At 42.1% G+C, this 21,202-nt stretch overlaps 2 protein-coding genes across 3 annotated transcripts in view; one reads left to right on the top strand and one right to left on the bottom strand.

Moving 5' to 3' along the window:
- DIP2B (disco interacting protein 2 homolog B) overlaps positions 1-21,202 on the top strand; it is a 248,270-nt gene that overhangs the window by 10,478 nt on the left and 216,590 nt on the right. The gene's annotated exons all lie outside the window — the stretch shown is intronic.
- LOC105943186 (solute carrier family 35 member F5) lies at positions 13,131-15,201 on the bottom strand. The gene is given in 4 exon segments (XM_012933806.2): positions 13,131-14,069; positions 14,071-14,216; positions 14,219-14,364; positions 14,367-15,201. Coding segments are annotated over 4 exon segments (1,239 nt in total). The 5' UTR covers positions 14,491-15,201; the 3' UTR covers positions 13,131-13,246.

The following is a 21,202-nucleotide window of genomic DNA, read 5'->3' as shown; positions in this document are numbered from 1 at the left end:
AGAAAGGCAGTTTCTTTAGCATTTCATAGAGTCAGAGTTGACAGGATCTTTGGATATGTGACTTGATTTCAGTAGACCTAGAAAGTCACAAATTGTGTGCAGAATTTTTATTGTGGGTACTTTTGTCCTTTCTTGGCTGAGCAAGGTCTATAGCCTCTAGCAGTTCCTGAGAGAGAAACTCTCAGGCACTGTTAAGAACCAAGTCTCTGTCTTTCTGCCTTTCATTTTTCTCTGGCTAGTGAAAGCTAGACTCCCTCCACACACCTAAGCGTATCATACAGTGTATCATTTCCCACCCTGATCCCCTTTCCTTCTTTCCTGCATCCCTCTCACTTTCTTCTAAGTCCCCTCTCTCCTCCTCAGGGAGTTTGAGATCTTACTTAATTGATTGATCTATTCATTCTTAGTCTTTGTTTCTTTCATCTTCTACCTCTCACATAACATTGGGTTCTTGGCTCCTTCACTTCAGTCTATACACTGAGGTTTCTTAACTTACTAAAGAAAAGGCAGCTTCTCAATTGGAATCTGCTGGCTCTCATACTCTCCCTTTGAAACATCCTGGAAGTTGTAGCTATATTTTCTTTCTCATATTCCTCACTGTACTCCTGCCTCCAGGCTCTAAGTCCCCAATGCTAATGTGGGCTGAGGAACACATTTTTCTAGCGTGCGACACTTTGTGGCATTGGATCCTGGTGGACCATCATCCATAGAGAGCTCCTCTTTCTTTGTATTATTTTCTTCTGCCTCCCTGACAATTTCTTCTTAGGGAATTCTTTTTTGCTCTCTTCCTTCTCTTGTGGTGTTCCACATATCTGTCATTTTCCTTCTCATACTCTTTGAATAATCTCATTCATGCCTGGGCTACAGCCTTCATGGCTGCCTGATGGATCCTTCTCTATCTCTTGCCTTGACTCTACCCTGCTCCAGAATTCCCATGGACTTCATTGAAGTGTTAGAGATTGAATCCAGGGCCTCATACATACAAGGCAAGTGCTGTATCACTAAGCCATATCCCTGGCCCTGGAATGAACATTCTGAAACACAAATCTAAGTAGTGTTTTTTCCCCAGTTAAAAAATTTCATAAATAAATAAATAAAAATTTCATTGGCTTCTCCATCCACAGGATAAAACCCAGACATCCTTTGGGTACCAAGACCTGTCTTTTCAGCTTTAGTTCATGCTCCTATCATGCTTGTTCTTTACTCTTCAGCCATGGCAACTGCTTTGCATTTCCCTGAATGATTTACTCTTTTTTACTTCCATGTTTTTCTCTGAGTAATGTCCACTGTGGTATGTTCTTCCCTTTCTCTGCTGGGTTAAACTTTTGTTCTACTCAGTGTGTTGTGAGAAGCCAACCTTTCCTAAACTCTTCTGAGACATTAAGATCTCTCTATAAGTAGCCATCAGCTACTGAGTATTTAATAGACTCTGTATTTAGCACTTTATAAGCCCTGCCCAGCTGGTAAATAGGTACTGAATAAATAGCTCTAGATGAAGGAACTGAGCTAGCAAAAAGTACCTCAACTCTGAGCAATGCAGTGTATGCCTGCATGTATGACCTGACCTTTCCTTTATCCCTGCCACTAGTGGTAACATCTTCAGTGGCAGAAAGGTAAGAACTCTGGATTTGAGTCACTTAGAACTTGGTTCAAGCCTGTTTTTACTGCTTTACTGCTTGCAACTGGACAGGTCTTTGAAGTGTGTTTCTAATCCTAACAACTTGAAATAGGTATGCAATTTCTATTTTGTTGAGACATGTTTAAAAATATAGAGGAGTACTGGACTACATATGGTCCCAAGTCCCACCAGGAGTGATCCCTGAGCACAAAGCCAGTAGTAAGCCTTGAGCATCATTGGTATGACCCAGTCCCTCCCTATTCCTGAAACAACTCAACATCCTAAAACCCTGAAACAACAGTACGCTGTGACTAGAAGTCAATTCTGTTTTGTATAAAATGCTAAGGTATTTTCCCACTGCTATCTGTTGCTGTTTCCCTGACATGTTGTAGGAATTTCAGCAAGATTTGTTGTCATTGGTGTTCTCACTTTGTTTTTTGGGGGGAAGGGGCACATCTGATGATGCTCTGGACTTACTCTTGCCTCTGCACTTGGTAATTACTCCTGGTCAGGCTCAAGGGACCACAAGGATGCCAGGGATCGAACCTGAATCGGCCACATGCAAGGCAAATTCTTTACCAGCTATACTATCTCACCAGCCCCTGGGCCCCGCTTTTTGTTTATTTTATTTTTATAAAGTTGTTCACGATAATTAATTATATTTAACATTCAAACACCAGTCCCACCACCATTGCACCTACCCACCATCATGTTTCTAATATTCCCCCCCCAACATCCCAAACAGTGCCCCTATAGCAAAACTGAGATAATTAATTTTGTATAGAGGAAAGTATGTGAAGATTGTTGTAGTGCCTTCTAATTTAAACCCATCAAATGTGCTCTGCTATTCTTGGTACATCAGTGATGTAGAGTGTGAGAGGTTGCACGGCTGCAAATGCGGCTGCATGATCCAGGAATCATACAGCAGATTCCCTCATGGGTGATGCTCGTCCAAGCCTGTGGAGGGCAGCCATGAGCATGGTGGTGATTGAATTCTGGAGGTTTTTGGCTGCTGGGGCTCTGTTGGGGTGGGGAGAAGAACTTACCCACCTTCCTCTGAATTGCTCCGGATGAGACAACCTGACGTGGGGTCTGGAGGCATTTCTGTAGCATGTCGTTCTATCTTGCTCTCTTCTGAAACTTTATTTCTGAGTTTCTGGATTCTGGCCATTGATGAGATTATATGGTGCCAGGGGTAGTTTGTGGGTGAGATTGCCAAGCTACCAGTAAACTAAGGAGATGGGGGGCGGTTGCACATTCCTGCTCAATGTGAGCTTGGAGATTTCCTCACTTTTTGAAAGTGTATAGCTTCCATTTTCAGAATTTTGGAGGTAGAGTTCCCTTGAAGGAAGAGAATGGTTGGTTATTTCTGATGTTGCTTTCCCAGAATGTGGGGAGTTGAGACTCAACAAATAAACTATCTGGTATTTAAGCCACACCCAGTGGAGCTCAGGGGACTATGTAGTGCAGGGATCAAAACTTACATGCAAAGCATATGCTTAGCCTGTTGAGCAATATCTCTAGCCTTTAGTTTGTAGTGCTTCCCATCCTGGTCTAAAATTTAGGCAAGGTGTGACTTTTAATTTTCTTAAGTGATAAAAAAAATTGTAAATTACTAAAGAATATAAAGTGAAAGATAATTTTATATATTTGTATTTTGATATGAAATTCAGTTTTCTTCTTTGAATTGAGATGGGGGATTAAAGAGGGAAATCCAGGAGGAAAATAGTGTGTAGCATGCACAAGCACAAGCAAATGTGTTTAGGGGTGACTCCTGGTAGTGCTTGAGGGACTATATGTGGTGCTGGGGGTATACTGGGTAGGTGCATGCAAGCCTAGGGTTTTAACTACCTCAGGAGTGATTCCTGAGTTCAGAGCCAAGAATAACCCCAAAACAAACAAAATTAAAAAAAAAAAAGATCAGTGCTTTAACCTCTGTACCATTTCTCTGTTCCTAGAAGGAAAATATTTAGTAAGGACAAATATCTGCTATTCAGTATTTTGGATAACCCTAAATGAAAATACACAGCTTTGGGATGACAAAGGTTTTGGTGTGCATTGGACTTAAGCTTCTGTATTACAGAATTGTGATTATATTCTGCTTTAGAAAGAGGTTTTGGTCTTCTCTTTTCTGGCTGTTGTGCCACACATGGCTGTGCTCGGGGACTCCTCCTGACTCTGTATTTAGGGGTCACTACAGGGGATGGTGAGGCATCTCTATGGTGCCAGGGAATAAACCTGAGCCTCTTACATGCAAAGCATGTCCTCCAGCGTGGTGGGTTTTTTTTTTTTGAGCCACACCTGGCAATGCACAGGGGTGTTACTCCTGACTCTGCACTCAGGAATTACTCCTGGTAGTGCTGGGATCAATGCTGGGGATCGAACCCAGGTTGGCCACATGCAAGGCAAATGTCCTATCTGCTGTATTATATTGCCCTAGCTCCATTCTCCAGCATGTTGACCTATTTTTTTTTTGAAGAATATACTACCCCCTAACTCTCAAATTGAACACATTTCAGTTGAATGGAATGAGAATATTTTTATTTTTTTTATTTTTTAATTTTATTTTTTATTAGTGAATCATTGTGAGACAAAGTTACAGACTTACAGGTTTTCATGCTTACATTTCAGTCATACAATGATCGAGTACCCATCCCTCCACTAGTGCCCATTTTCCACCACCAATGGTCCCAGCATCCCTCCCACCACCCCCACCCTGTCCCCTTCACCCCACTGACCTATCTTTTTGACCTTGATCATTTTTTATTTCACTCCTATGACATTTAATGTTTAAGTTTTTGGTGTTTAATTTTAATTTTTTTGTTTGCTCTTGGGCCGCACCCAGAGGTGCTCAGGACTGATTCCTGGCTCTGTGTTCTGGCGGGGCTTGGTGACTATATGAGGTGCCAGGGATCAAACCTGGGAAGGCCGTGTGCAAAGATAAGTGCCCTACCCACTATACTATCGCTCTGGCCCCTGATTACTTTTTAAAATTAATGTAGGGTTACACATAGTTCAATAGATGTAGAACGTGCTTTTCATGCCAGAGACCTGAGTTTGATGCTCAGCACCACATGATACCTCTAGTAGAGATCTGAGATAGCCTCTAAATAGGACCAGGTGTGACCCAAAACAAAAATGGATGTAGATGATTGGCACTGGGGATGTGACTTTGTAGTAGAGCACTTGCCTTACATGTCTGAGGTGCTGGGTTTGATTCTAGGCAGTGTGGTCCCCAAGTACTGCCAGTAGCAACCATTGAGCACTGGTTTAGGAGCTCTTGAGTATTGTTGGGTGCAACCCAGAAGCAAAAATAGTATTTAAGTAGAGTTGGAGAGAGCAGAGCTTGTTGGGCTGGAGCACAGGCTCTGCATACAGGAGAAACAGTTTGAGCCCCTGCACTACCATCATTTCCCCCCAGCACCTTTGGGAGTGACCCCCATGTACCGAGCTTGAAGTACCCCCTGAGCACTGCTGGTTGTGTGTCGCCCTGCCAGAAAAACCCTGTCTAATATAGACATTAATATAGACATTTCTGCAAATGACATATAGTTTAACTTTGTATTGAATTTTGAAATTTCTTTTTGATGGGGTTGTGGGCATACCCAACAGTTCTCAGGCTATTCCTTGTTCTGTGCTCAGGAGTCAGCCCTGGCAGTGCTTGGGAGCCTCAGTGCCTAGAATCAATCCCAGGGATTTGGGTCTAATTCTTTTTGTGGTGTCAGGGATTCTATCAGGGTGGAATTAATGCCAGGCAAGCACCTTTTCTCATCTATCTCTCTGACCTCTCTTGGGGTGGTTTTGTTGTTTCTTTTCTTATGAAGTGCTTTAGTATCTGCTTTTTTTAAATTTAATTTTACAAATTAAAGTTTTATAAAGTTGTTCACAATAATTCATTACATTTAATATTCAAACACCTTCCCAACACCATAAGAGGAACGTGTGTGAAGCTTGTTGTATTACATCTTGTAGTCATTTAAGCCTTTGTATAAGAGATTACAAGCATGTATGTTAAACCTAAACAAATGTTGCAGTGCTACTTTTGCTGTGTCAGTGGGCTAGAGCATGAGAGGTTGTGCAGCCGCAAATGTGGTTGCGTGCTCCAGAAATCGTGAAATTCAGTATGATTATATAGCAGAATCGCTCATGGGTAGGGCCTATGTTGCTCTCTTTTTGGCCATTGATGAGATTATATGGCATGCCGGGGCAGTTTGTGGGTGTGACTGCCAAGCTACTGGAAAACTTGGGAGCTGCGGGGAGGAGGCCTAGTCCCGCTCTGGGTGAGCTTGGAGATTTCAGTCATGGGTCTTGCTTACCTGGGTTTTTCTGCAGGTTCTCTTGTGGGTAATATTTGCTTCTTAAAAACATCATTGTTTTTATGGAGAAATTTGGTATCTATAAGATTGTGCATTTTTGTTTTTTCCTTTTTTAAGGACCTTCGGTGATTCTATTGACTTTAAGTTCAGAGATTGGAATCTGAGCTTTATTATTTATTATTATTGGTTTTGGGGCCCACATGCTACAGTGCTCAGTTTACTCTTGGCTCTGGAATCTGAGGATTTTAATTCATGCCATGCATGAATGTACTTTATGATACTAACCAAGTTGTCATCAGTCTGTTTTTTTTTTGGGGGGGGGGCACACCTGGAAGTGCTCAGGGCTACTCCTGGCTCTGCTCAGGAATCACTCCTGGCAAGCTTGGGGAACCATAGCAGGTGCTGGGAATTGAACCCAGTTGGCCTCCTACAAGGCAAACTCTCTCCCCTTAAAATAATGTGTCTTAAATTGAAAGAGTGGCCATTCTTTTTTATTTTTTTATTTTATTGAATCACCATGTGGAAAGTTACAAAGTTCTCTGGCTTATGTCTCAGTTATACAATACTCAAACACCCATCCCTTCACCAGTGCCCATATTTCACCCCCAAAAATCCCAGTATACCTCCCAACCCCCGCCCCCCACCCCCTATCCCCGCCTGCATAATTGATAAATTTCACTTCATTTTCTCTTTACCTTGATTACATTCCATGTTTCAACACAAAACTCACGGTTGTTGGAGTTTCTCCCCAGGAAAGACAGCCCTACTGAAGAGTGGCCATTCTTACTTGTTTTAACTTCCTCTCTGGGTAGGCGAAACTCATATTTATTTATTTGATTTTTGGGCCACACCTGCTCAGGACTTACCCCAGACTTTGTGCTCAGGGATCACTTGGAGTGGAATTTGTGACCATATGGGGTGCTGGAGATTAAACCCAGGTCTGTCATGTGCAAGACAAGTACCTTAGCTGCTGCATATCTTTCAGTCCTAAATATTTATTTTTATAGCACAGCGGGTAGGGTTTGCCTTGCACGTGGCTGACCCGGGTTTGATTGCTCCATCTCTCTTGGAGAGCCTGGCAAACTACCGAGAGTATCCCTCCCGCACGGCAGAGCCTGGTAAGCTACCGTGGCGTATTCGATAAAGTCTCACAATGGAGACATTACTGGTGCCCGCTTGAGCAAATCGATGATAGTGACGGTGACATTGAACATGTAGTAAAGGCATTGTTATGCATTTCCCCCCCCCATTTTTTGAGCTTGTTTTTCTTCAAGAAGGACAAAAGAAGCGCCAAAAGATGAAATTCCTGTTATAAAAAGCCAACTACATTTGTTGTTTCTCTGAACTCTGATCTCTAATTTGCCCATATTGTATTTTCAAATGATCTTACAGCTATGAACTTGTCATTTGCATAAATATTCTATGTTTATAAGCTGTTGAGGACAGCATTCAGTATTCTTTTGCATAATTGCTTCCCAGCACTTAGTCTATGAGTGAATCTAGACTTTGTCATCAACCTCTCTCTTTGTTCTTATTTCCGTGCTAGTATCTGTAGCCTCTTTGGTTATGGTCAAACTGGTTTTTTCACTGTCTTTTCTTAGACTCATTCCCTCCTCTGTGCCGCTGCAGTGACTGTTTTCTGTGTCAGGTCTTCCTCTTACACATATTAAAACTTACATATATATATTTTTTTCTTTTGGGATTGCCACATGCTGTGGTGCTTAGGACTTACTCCTCGCCCTGCATTCAGGGCTCATTCCTGTCAGGCTCAGGAGACCAAATAGGAATTGAACCAGGGATTGGACCTGGGTCTTCTGTGTGCAAGGCAAGTGCCCTGCCTGGTATACTATCTCTCCAGCTCAATTGACACGTTCTATGGCCTGACTGGCCTTTCAACATGAAACCAGCTGACTGCTTCCATCCTTATTAATCTCTTCTGATTTAATTCTTTTTGTTGGGGGTGAGCATACCCTGTGGTGCTGGGTGCTATTCCCAGCTCTGTGCTTGGACAGCACTCTTAGCGGTGTTCAGTGGACCACATGCTACCAGTTGGGCTAGATCTCTGGTTCTGTCTTCACTTATTAGACATAATTCAACACTTAACTGACTGCTATTTTACTTATTTGTTTTATAAATGAATTTGTCATTTTTGCCTCCTCGGATTTAACTCCCCCCTCCCCCTTATGGGTTTCTGGGCCACACCTGGCTGTGCTCAGGGCTTACTCCTTGCTCTGCACTCTTGGATCACTCCTTATGGCCTCCAGGGACCATATGGGGTGCTGGGTACTGAAACCTGGTCAGCTGCATACAAGCACCTTAGCTACTATACTACCTGTTCAGCCCCTAAAAAACTTTTGGAACTTGTGAGATATCATATGTCGGTTAAAAAATGGATTCAGCACATGATAGCACAGCGGGTAGGGCATTTGCCTTGCACGCGGGCTGACCTGGGTTCTATTCCTGTGTCTCTCTCGGAGAGTCCGGCAAGCTACCGAGAGTATCCCACCCGAATTGCAGAGCCTTGCAAGCTACCTGTGGTGTATTCTCTAATGCCAAAAACAATAACAGCAAGTCTCACGATGGAGACATTATTGGTGCCCGCTTGAGCAAATTGATGAACAACGGGAGGACAGTGCTACAATTAGTTTGGTATTTTGTTTTTGATCCACACCTTGTGGTGCTCAGGGGTTACTCCTCTGCAGTTAGGAGGTACACTACTCCTGGTGCTGGGAGACCAAATGGGATGTTGGGGATTAAACTGGATCTGCTGCTGTAAGGCAAGCACCTTCCCTACTATACTATTGCTCTGACCCCTGTAAGATCTTTTTTAAAAAAACTTTTTTTGTTGTGTTTTGGGCCACACCTGATGGTTCTTGGGGTTTATTTTTGGCTCTTCATTCAAGGATTACTTCTGGCAGGCTTTGGGGGCCCATATGTCAGGGATCAAACCCAGGTTGGCCATGTGCAAGGCAAGTGCCCTGCTTGCTGTATTACATTGCTCCAGCCCCTCATAAAATCTGTTAAGAGAGTGCAGATTCTCTGCTTTGCAGAGCTTCCAATCTAGTAACTCTTCAATAAATAGGTGACAGAAATTTTAAAAATATTAGTTTGCATAATTTTCTTTTTTGGGGGGGACTACACCCACCTGTGCTCATTGATCACTCCTGAGTCTGCTGCAAGCACCTTATTAACCACTATACTACTCAGGTTCCTGAGAAAAAGGTGCTTTTATATCTTCAAGGTAATGTTAAGACATTGTTAGTCATTCTGCATGCAAATCAAATATTTGAAAATCTCAGCTATTCCATTTATTCATTACTCTGCTTGATCTTCAAGTTTGTTTCTGAGAAACTGAACTTATAAAACATCTTAGTAATTAAGATGACTGTATTTCAAAATAGATGAAAATAAACATGATTAAAATGATTATCATTTTGAAAAAATGGTTAAGATAATTAAAAATATTATTGCAAGTTTACTGTTGTCAAAAGAAGCAAATTTCTTAGAATCCTTAGTTTAATTTGATTATCTTTTTATTTTCCTTATAATTCTAACGAGATTTTTAATTAGAGGTGGGGATTCTTCTTTTTTTTCCCCCGTTGGTAGTCTGATTTTGTTGGCTTTCTAATCTGTAAAGTAGGATATAGAATCTGCCTTATAGTATTGATATTAGAACAAAATCAACTGATACATAAATATACAGCTTAAAGTGATTAGAAGAGTAGTGCCTGGCAGGGCCAGAGAGAGTACAGTGGGTCAGGCACTTGCCTTGCATGTGGCCGACCTTGTATCTATCCTCAAAACACTCTGAGCCCTGCCAGCAGTAAGTAAGCCAGGAGTAAGTAAGGAAGACGCACTGCTGGGTGTGGCCAAAAATTCCAGGAAAAAAATAGTATAGAATTGTACCTGGTGACTAGTAGGCATTGTGAGTCTTTATTGTGTCACTGTGTTGCTGATTGTTTCATATTGCCTGAAAGCTCATCCATGCAGGAGTTGTGCTGAGGTAGCCATATAGAGAAACTGGGCATATGGCCCACATCTGATTTCCATTTTTTCCTTAAGTGGGAAGATAGTTAAGTTTCATGCTCTGTTGACTGAGCTAGCCAGGCAGACATTAAAGTGGGGTGATAGTTAAAGCCGTGAGAATAGGTAAGTCACCTAGGTAAGAGGTCGACCTGGGTTTGATCCCTTGCCTCTCAGATGGTCCCCTAAGCACCACGAGGAGCAGTTCCTGAGTGCAGAGCCAGAAGTAATCCTGACTACCATTGGGTGTGGTCCAAAAACAAAAGCAAAGCAAAGAAGACAAACTGGAAATGACCAAAGGTTGCTGCAAACTCCATAAACCATATATGGCTAAATCCAAAGAATCCATCTTACTCCTTATAGAAACCAGACTAAAGTGGGTAAAGAGTAAATGGGGAGAACATCAGAAACAACACGGAGGCCAGACCAGAAAGTATTTTTTGCATGTGGGAGGCTGGCTATGAAATGAGGGACTATTACACCACATAGTCCCCTCTGTACAACTGTGAGTGACCCCCTGAGCATAGCCAGATGTTCACCTTGCACACTGGTTTTGAGGTATTACCCCAAACAAAACAAGAAGGCAGATTTGGTGGCAGAGGAGATTGTGTTTGTAGAACCAAAATTGGGTCCTTGGTTTCTGGCTTAGCATCTTGAGTTAAAGAAGCCACCATTTACATATTTATTTATTTATGTTGTTTTTGAACCACACCTGGCGCTGCTCAGGGCTTACTACTGGCTTTGTGCTCTGGGATCACTCCTTGTGGGCTCAGGGAACCATGTGGGGTACTGGAGACCAAACTCATGTCCAGACGCATGCAAGGCAAGTGACCTGCCTACTGTACTACCTCTCTGGTCCTTGAATCACTGGCTTTTAAGGGGGAAGCTAAAGAAAAGGAGCCTGTCATTCTGGTGAGCAACGAGGCTGGAGAATCCTCCGGACCCGAATCGGGGCCAGCAACACCGGGGATCCGGACGGAGGAGGTGCAGCCACCACACCTTCTCCAGATGGAGCCCTGGCGACACTGAGCAGCAGCTAACACGGCTCCGGGATGCGGGACTGGGACACATCCGAACTGTGCGGCCGCTAATGCGGCCGCGTGACCTTTTCTAAAAACTGAAAACATACAATCTTTTAATGGAAAACTAATTATCAAATGCTTCCTTAGTAGGGCTGTCTTTTTTGGGCGGTAACTCCCACAACAATAGTGAGTTTTGTGTTGAAATATGGAATGTAATCAAGGTAAAGAAAATGAAGTGAAATTCATCAGTTATACAGTTGGGGGGGTGGGGGCGGGGGTATACTGGGGATTTTGGTGGTGGAATATGGGCACTGGTGAAGGGATGGTGTTTGAATATTGTATAACTGAGACATAAACCTGAGAACTTTGTAACTTTCCACATGGTGATAAAATAAAAATTAAAGAGAAAAGAAAAGAAAAGAAAAGAAAAGGAGCCTGAGAAAAAGTAGTCAGAGAGGTAATCATGGCCAAAGACGGAGAACAGTGAATCAATAGGGAGTTTCAAGAGGTGCCGCTGATACAGGGAGCTTAATCTTCGCTAGGGTTTATTTTTTAAAAAATTAAAAAAAAAACTTTAATTGAATCACTGTGAATTGCAAAATTACAAAGTTATTCATGATTGTGTTTCAGGTGCACAATGTTTCAACACCAATCCCTTTAGCAGTGTCCATTTCTCTCCACCAGTGTCGCCAATTTCTTTCCTGACCCCAGCCAATCTCTATGATAGACTTATTTTTTTCCTTCCCCCAACTACCCTTTAGGCACTGTGGTTCACAATACTATTACTGATAGGTATCCTGCATGTCACTTTACCTCTTTTCAGCATCTGGTCCTGGTCCAGAGTGACCGCTTCCTTTACTGTCATTGTGCTACCTTCCCTGGCCTATCTCAGCACTTCTGTTCCAACCCCTAGAGGCAAATTTCCAACTAAGTACCAGTTCTCCTCTTTTTCATTTCTGTTGCCTTCGTTGTTCAGGTTGAGAGAATTCTCTCCTGACAGTTTCCCCCCACTTTTTTTTTCTTTTTGGGTCAAACCTGGTGATGCACAGGGGTTTATTTACTATTTATTTATTATCTATTTACTCCTGGCTTTTCACTCAGGAATTACTCCTGGTGGTGCTCAGGGATATGGGATGCTGGGAATCGAACCCGGGTCGGCCGCATGCAAGGCAAATGCCCTACCCACTGTACTATCACTCCAGCCCAGTCCCCCCTTTAAAATTTTTTTAAATTATTATCTTATATATAAACATTTTATTTTAATGATCCATTTATGACTTCAATTAAAATCATTCCATTATGAAAATTTCTTAATTGAAGAGAGAATATTTATTTAAAACTCTAAGGAAAACAGCTCTTTATCAATTAAATTTACAGTAATATAGCCTTAGAAATACATAATTTCTCATTTTATAATACTTCCCCTTTAAAAATGGTTTGTCACAGATTAAAAATACAAGGCACCTAATACTATGAAATGATAATATAATAAATGTAGTATAAGTGAACCAATCTTTTTCTCAAATATTGATTCTTTTAAAAATTTCACTAAAGTGGGGCTAGAACAATAGCACAGCGGGTAGGGCGTTTGCCTTGCACTCGGCCAACCCGGGTTCGATTCCCAGCATCCCATATGGTCCCCTGAGCACCGCCAGGGGTAATTCCTGAGTGCAGAGCCAGGAGTAACCCCTGTGCATTGCTGGGTGTGACCCAAAAAGAAAAAAAAATTTTCACTAAAGTTTTGCATGAACATATTTGATATAAATTAAATTTTTTTGCATTAATTTTCAATATTCTACAAAACTCAAAATGTAATCTGTACCTATTATAGGCATATTATTTAGCATTTTGCCTGTAAGAAACATGGATCTATTTACTTAAATGATTTCTGGAAAATATTTTCATAATATAATCGAGAATTTAACAAATATATGTGCAAGATATAGTCACCAGAGATCAGGATTTTATTCTTTGATTAACTCATTATTTTACCAGTTGAATTTCTTGAGATGTATAAGACAGGTTGGTCCTGTGGACAGGAACTTCTTATAACTGTAGTGATATATATACACAGCTACATAACAAAGTTCTTCATTGTGAAAAGAAGAAAACAGATACACAGAAAATATACTTTTAAACACTAAAAGTTCCGAAGAACTGAAGCTGTTATTTTCAGACTAGGCACTGAAACATTTTCCTAAAAATCTTGCCAGAGATTGTCTCTTCACTTTATAATGTTCCATTCTCTGAGCTACAGACAACGGCAGCTAACTAGCTCCATCCTTGTGAGAAACACCGTGCATCGGAATGAGACTCTTACACTGTTCACTATCTTCTGAAACCCTCTGAATTTGATGTTTCTTGCATACAAAGGCAAAAATTCTTCTGATCCCCACCATTACAGGATCCCAATTATTGTAATGGCAGACAAGAGTTACAATAAAAAATGAAAAAAATACAGGGATAGCTCCTGCAAAAAATAGCCGTGAGAACTGCACCTTTTGCATACACATATCGGCTATTATGGAGAGAGGTATAGTGAGGCTCAGTGCAAGTGTGCCTATCAGTGATGAGGTAAGAAAGCAGCCCCACAACCACAGGAACTCTGAGAGAACTGTTTCAATAAGGCCACTAATGATAATGCACATTAATACTACTTTATTGGGAAATTCAAAGTCCTCAAATCCAGTATAATGAAGCAAAAAGAAACCTGGCCATAAGAGCAGCAGATTAAACAGACCTACAAAACCAAAGAACATTGGAATATCCAATTTATCTTCTCTGTCTACTTTTCTTTTAATCATAACAATATAAACAGCATAGAGCATGGCTCCAACAAGAGACCAAATGGAACCTATTGTGTCTCTTCCAGCAGATTTTCCAGACCCCGACAGATTTACCAACACAACTCCTCCAATACTTAAAATTACAGCTAATAGTTTGGAAGGAGTAAATCTATCTCCACTGTTACTTGGAAACACTGCAGCAAGAATTAAAGTAAAAAGTCCAGAAGTTGAAGACAAAATATTAACTATAGCAACCTGTGTGTCTGAAAGTGCTTCTTGATATGACAAATTTGACAAAAACCATTTTTTCAGTATCAACATTTGTGTTCTCAGGCTTTTCACTTGGGAGATCATGAAATTTCACAGGAACGTACAGAGGTTCACTCAAAGAGCTATTCATAGTTGTATCTGTTGTACAAGCAGCAAAGTAACCTTCAGCATCTGCAAAAAAAACGCTGCATGCTTTCCTTGAAATCCTCTTGTACATTGCTGTCTCCAAGGCTTCCAAACAATAAAGCCCAAGAGGTACAAAACAAACATAGATGTTTTTGCAAAGGTGCTGAAGAATGGTTTGTTGTACTGAGTGAAAACATACTTATTTTCAAGGCCTTCCTGAGGTCTTCAAGAGCCAGGCCTGAAAACTTGGCAGAGCAGAGTCCAAAAGGAGGTGAAGAAGTCAGCGCACCTGGCCTTCCTGCCCCGCGATGGCGTCCTGGCGGCACCATGAGCGGACTCGACCTGGACTGGCCGCAGCCGCCGCCACCCAGCGCCACGGCCGTGGCCTTGGCTTCACCCGGCGGTCTCGAGGCCTGACATTGTGCTGCGCTGGAGGCCCAGCCCCCAAAGCCACCTTTAGAAGGCGATGCCACCTGGCTTCAGGCGGCCCAGGACGGCAGCGAGCGGGATGGGCGAGCACCGATGAAGGGGCAGTGATGGCCGTGAAGGCCCAGAGCGAGAGACCCTCAAAAAATTTTTTTTATTATTGAATCATTGAGATAAACCCTTAAAAAGCTGTTCATGATAGTCTTTTTTTTTTTTTTAGTTGGTTTGTTTAGTTTGATTTCAGGCACACCTGTTGGTGCTCAGCGCTTACTCCTGGCTTCTTGCTTAGGGATCACTCCTGGTGGGCTTGAGGTAACATGTGGGGCACTGGGGATTGAATCTGGGTCCTTCATGCAAGTCAGGTGCCTTGTCTGCTGTATTGTTGCTCCTGCCCCTCTCCTGATACTCTTTTTTTTATTTTCAGTTTTTATTTATTGAACCACCATGAGAACAGTTACAAAGCTGAAGTCTTGGTCATACAATGATCAAACACCCATCCCTTCAGCAGTGCACATTTTCCATCACCAAGAACCCCAGTATACCCCCCCATCCCACCTGCCTGTGTGGCAGATGATTTTCACTTTACTCTCTCTCTACTTTGATCGCATTCAATGTTTTGACAAAAGACCCACCATTATTATTTGGAATTTTCCCCAACAATCAGACCTGCTGAAAAGGCATCATTAGATAACTTGTTTTTTGTTGCTGATTATGAAGAGCATATGATGTCGGGCGGCTGCAATAGTGGCCGCCCGATTTTGGATTCCTGATATTTTAGTAAGAAGTCTGGAGGGATTTCTGTTAAAAGCTATGGGTACTGAGATTGGTTTGTGTGCCTCTGGGATCATGGTCGTTCAGGAGCCAGAGGAGCCGTTCATGGGTGGCAACTTGGGGCCTCATCTGGCTCTCCTGATAGTCTTAAAAGTGAACTGTGAGGGCTGGAGAGATAGCACAGGAGTTAAAGCAGTTGTCTTGCATGAGGTAGACCCGGGTTCAAGTCCAGCACCACATATGGTCACTTGAGCACCTCCAGGAATGATTCTTGAGCACAGATCTGTGAGTAAGCCTTGAGAACCACTAGGTGTGGCCCAAACCTCCCCTCCTCCCAGGAAAAAAGAGTTAATTGAAATACCATTGAGATTTACAAGTAGAGGACTTGAACCTTTATCTGAGCTATTTTAGTGGTGTTGGGTGATTGAATGTATGCCCTAGGGAGAAGGTTTAGGAGTGAAGGCTGGAGGGGGGTAGGTGGTATGGAGGACTGCTCTTTCAAGGTAGGCTGTGGGACTTGCTCCTTAAGTCCGGGATCTCCTTTGAACACATATTTTGCTTGCTTGTCTCTCTATCTCTTGTGACTTTTTTCACTCTGAATAAGCTCGTGTTCTCTCTTGAACACATATTTCCTCTTGACTCCCCTCACATCTTTCTAAGTTTCCTTTGATAGAAATCTATTTTGCTTCATGAAAAAGGATTGAAAAAAAGACCTTGCGAAGTGATGGAGAGAAAGAATTATAGTAGGGTGCTTATACATTTTTTTTTTTTTTAGGGGGGCATGCCTGGGAGTGCTCAGGGCTTACTCCTGGCTCTGTGCTCAGGGATCACGCCTGTGGTACTCAGCGGACCACACTGGAAGCAGATATTGAACCCAGATTGGCAGCATGCAAAAGAAGCACCTTATCCACTGTACTGTTGCTCCATCTCCCATGCTTATACTTTAGCTCTATATCTCTCCCCACTAGAAAGTAAGTGGGGAGAGAGAAAGAAATGAATTTTGTTTGATTCAGCTGCTCAGTCTCCAAGGTTGAAAACAGCTTTTAAAAATGTTCAATAAATATTTAATGACAGAATTAATGAGTTAGGTTAAAAAGAGAGAGGGCTAAGTGTAGGCAATGTTATCCTACAGCTAAATACCTTTTATTTGTGGGGTAGGAGGAGAAGAAATTTGAGAAAGATAATAAGTGGTCCAGAAAGAATGACTATGATGGAACAAGATTTCCAAGAAATAGGTAAGTCTGAGGCCCCTGGGCTGGAGTGTTTTCCAGGCTACCAGGAGTGACTCCATTTCTGCCAAAACAGAAGGGAATAGGGAGGGGGAGAGAGGCAGAGACAGATATTTATAGGTGGTAGAAGAGGAGGAAGTGAGGATGTTCTATCCTGATGGTTTTAGGAGTATTCTCTGAGTTAAAAATAGAGAATGAGTGTCTGTGTGAACCCTCAGAAAACACCTTCTGAAGTTATAAAAAATGGCACCCCTGATTTAAGTTGGCTGTGCTACTATGGAAAGTCATAGGCATATAATTGTAGGCACACACAAGGCTGTGGTCAGTGACATAAAGGGTAGATGAGGTAAGGATGTGCCAGAGAGGATGAGTAAGCACAGGTGAGACAAGAGGTCTCTAGTCTGAGACATGAGTGTAGGGAGTGGCTGAGCGCTGGAGAAGGGAACACACACACCTGTGAGTCTGCAGTTTCATTCTGCCCTGAAAATGGAAGAGGCTGCCCTTGGACTGTCAGGGAAGTTGGGAAAAGAAAAGCCGTGCTTGAGGCTCACTTTTGGCTTTGAGATAAAAAGAACAGAAACTTGAGCTTGAGTGACACAGAGTAACCCTTTGTTAGCAACAACTCTTAGTCTAACCAAGCTGGTTTTCCAGTGATTTATTTCTGATTCATTTGACAGGAAACTACTTTCCCAGCTTTTGACAGACTTATCTCAAATGATTTGCCTGCTTCAAGCAGAGGTGGTAGTGAGAAAGAGGATGTGACAGTGTCATAATGAGTCATAAAGAACAAGGCATGACCCTTGTTTACCTCATCAAGTTTTATGTAGACTTTGCTTAGTGTTCTGTTTTAATTGGCAGTTGTTTAGTAGTAAGTTTTCATTTGATCAGAACTCTCTTTTTTGAGTTTAATCCATTTCAGGACTATATATTTCTGGTATTCTCTTTGTTTTTGCCATGCGGGGGATTGAGCCAGGACCTCAAACAGTTCAAGGCAAATACTCTGCCATTGAGCCATAATCTTTGGCCTCAAGACTACATATTTCTTAGGAACTTTCTGAAATGGAAAATATAAACTGTGGGTTGTAATCTCACATAAGGTCATTAACTAAATGTGGGGTTTGTTTTAAAATAAAGTTCATTATGAGTTATAAATGGTAAATGTCTGATTTGTGCACCTATTTTATATGCCTGTATGCCCAGAGTGGCATAAAAAATTCTCAGGCAAAAAAGGGTTCTGAGGGCGAATGATGAACAGTGGGTAGCCCTTGCCTTGTGTGAGGCTGTCCTGGTTTGATTCCCTGCACCCCATTTAGTCCTGAGCCTGCCAGGAGCGATCCCTGAGTGCAGAGCCAGGAGTCAGCCATGAGCACTGCTGGTTTTGGCCCAAAAGCAACCACCACCACCAATGAATTGTGAGTGGAAAAATTTTAAAATTTGAAATAACTTGACTAAGTTAATTTTTTTTCTTTTAACCTTAACAGTCATTATTTCAGATAGACCTCTGACAATTGAGCTATATAAGGCAGACTGGAGTTAGAGCTCTGGCTGTTTCTGCTTTTGTATTTCTCACCTGTTAGAACATGTTTCTTGCAACATGAACAAAGGAAAGGAAATAGATTCTTAGAGTAAAAAAGGTTTTACTTAGAGCAAGTTGCAAATTCTAGTTACCTTTTAACTGCCCTACCAGGAAAGACAAGTTTATAATGACCCCAGGATACACCCATTGATGCTCAGGGAGCAGGGATTGTGCTAGGCTTGGCAGTGAGTTATGCACCTTAATCCCCATACTCTATTTCTGGTCCCTCATTTCTCATTTTTATAGGGAATTAAGTTATAGTCAGGAAAGATTACCCTCTAGTTGTTTGGAAGGACCTTATGTCTGAACCCTTTTTACGGTTTCTCATTGTTGACTTTTTTCAAGATCAGCTGGTAAAGAATTTTGAGCTCAGAGGCACGTCAGTGGCATCGATTGGGGTAACACAGACAGATAGCTGGGTCAGGTCCCCTATCAGCTATTTACAAGCTTTCTGATCTCGGGCAAATCCAGCCTCTGGGAGATGAGATGCCTTGATAAGAGAATCTGTTTCTTCCCAGAGCTCAGTGCCTTAGATGACCTGCTAGTATGTTTATGAAAATAAATATAAAAAAGGAAATCCTATTTTAAATTTATTGAATACTTACTTAAGGAAAATCCATATATAGTAAGAGTTATATATAAATATGTATATTTATATATATACATATATATATATATATAAATCCATATATAGTAAGAGCCTGTTTAGATCCAGCCAGCCAAAACTCAGATGTTGAGGGGCTGGAGTGATAGCACAGTGGCTAGGGCATTTGCCTTGCACGTGGCCAACCTGGGTTCGATTCCCAGCATCCCACGTGGTCCCCCCAGCACCGCTAGGAGTTATTCCTGAGTGCAGAGTCAGGAGTTAACTCCTTTGTGTCGCTGGGTTTGACCCAAAAAGAAGAAGAAAAAAACCTCAGTTGTTGAATTTTCTTAAGCTAGGAAGTATACTTTTTTTTTTTTAATTTCTTTTTTTGCTTTTTGGTTCATACCTGGCAATGCACAGGGGTTACTCCTGGCTCTGCACTCAGGAATCACCCCTGCTGGTGCTCAGAGGACCATATAGGATGCTGGGAATCAAACTCGGGTTGGCCGTGTGCAAGGCAAACGCCCTACCCGCTGTACTATTGCTCCAGCTCCTTAGTAGGAAGTATGCTTTAACTGTTCAGGATGCTATTGTGTTCTGATTTAATGATAGTTATGAAACAGAACTTTAATTCGGACTCTAAAAATTTACTCCTAGGCTAGAGAGATAGTATAGATAAAGTGCTTGCCCTGTATGCAGCTAACCTTAGTTTAGTCGCCAGTACTATACGATCATCCACACACCCAGCAAGATCCAGGACTAATCCCTGGTCACCACAGGTTGTGGCCCCAATGCTGCCTGTCCCTTCAATTTTTGGGGGGAGGGAGGCGTGGAACACTCATTAGTGCTCAGAGGTTACTCCTGATTCTGCACTCAGGAATTACTCCTGGTGATGTCCGAGATCAAACCTGGGTCAGTTACATCCAAGGCAAGTTTGGATATAGCTGACCTGCTATACTATCTCTCCTCATGCAAAGCATGTGCTTTTTTTTTTTTTTCTTTTTGGGTCACACCCAGCAATGCATAGGGGTTACTCCTGGCTCTGCACTCAGGAATTATCCTTGGTGGTGCTCAGGGGACCATATGGAATGCTGGGATTCGAACCCGGGTTGGCTGCGTGCAAAGCAAACGTCCTACCCGCTGTGCTATCGCTCCAGCCCCAAAGCAAGTGCTTTTATTTATGTGCCATCTCTCCAACCCCTAATTGAGTTAAGCTTTTAATGTATCTTCTCTCCCCTTATTCCCCCACCTCTGCATCCTATGTATTTATCTTTTGTAATGCTTATCAGATTTCTTTGTAATTGTTTGGTTACAATTCTCTATTCTTCCCAGAGGCTGGAAACTATATCTTACTCATCTTTACTTTCCCTGTTAGGAAACACTGAGGGCAAGAAAGATGGTGATGAAATAGTTTCAGAGTCAGCTGCACAAATTTTTAGTGTAGAACACCAGGGAATGGTTTTGTGACATATAGAAGCCCCAGAGATGCAAGTTTGCATATAAGATAATAAACAGTATTTTGGACACAATGGAATCTGTGCCACTGATAACGATATTCAGTAGATTGTTCAGTGGGCAGTTAAAAATGGTGAATTGTAACCCCCTAAAAGTTGAAAGATATGGATCATCATCATCATGAGCTTCATCAGAGTGAATCAGGTATTTGAAAGGGAAAGTGAAAATTAAGCTTATGGGGAAACGCTTACATAGGAAGCAAGGGGAGTCATCAAGGTGCCGGAAGTGATATAGACAGAGGTGGGAGGTGGACAGGGTGAGTACAGAGATAAGTACTTACCAGTGTTAAAGCTTTAGAGAGGAAGTACACAAGAAGGAATTGGTCAGTTCCCATCCTGTGGCTGAATCAGAGGCAAGATTAAAAAAGTGATGAGGCCATAAAAGCAGTGAGGGGTAGGCTTCTCATTAGAGGCTGGGGAAAAGAAATGAAAGAACAGACAGATTCAAAGGTTTATGCATATATTTATTATTTTTTGTTAATAGAGAATACTGAAATCTATCTGAGGGTGGGAATAAGAGCCAAGAAAAGACAAGGTTGAGTTGGCAAGAGAGTTTTCAGCACAGATTTGATCCCTTTAGGGTAGAAGAAAGTGAGTGTGAGAGCAGGATGGCAAGGCTGTGGTCCCGTTGAATCTTGTGGAGGAGCACTTTTCCCTCTGAGAAAAGCAGAAGGGTTTGGTTCAGAAAATTGATTTGAGGGGAGGAAATTGTTGTGGAACTAAAGGTCTTCAGAAAGATAGAAGCATGAAGTTTGAGAAATGTGGTAAGTATGAGCACAGCTACTGGAGGGAGGCTTGAGAGGAATTAATGGAAAGGTGAAGTCAGTGCCTGTGCTCCTCGGGCACTTGTATGATATTTGTAGGAGTGGGAGGCCAGGGTATCATCCAGGTTATTTGTGTAAGTTCCAGTGGTCCCAAGGTGGAACCGGAGTCTAGAGA

This window comes from Sorex araneus, chromosome 2 (assembly GCF_027595985.1).
Source record: "Sorex araneus isolate mSorAra2 chromosome 2, mSorAra2.pri, whole genome shotgun sequence".
Taxonomy (NCBI): Eukaryota; Metazoa; Chordata; class Mammalia; order Eulipotyphla; family Soricidae; genus Sorex; species Sorex araneus.
This window is presented reverse-complemented; position numbering and strand designations above follow the sequence as displayed.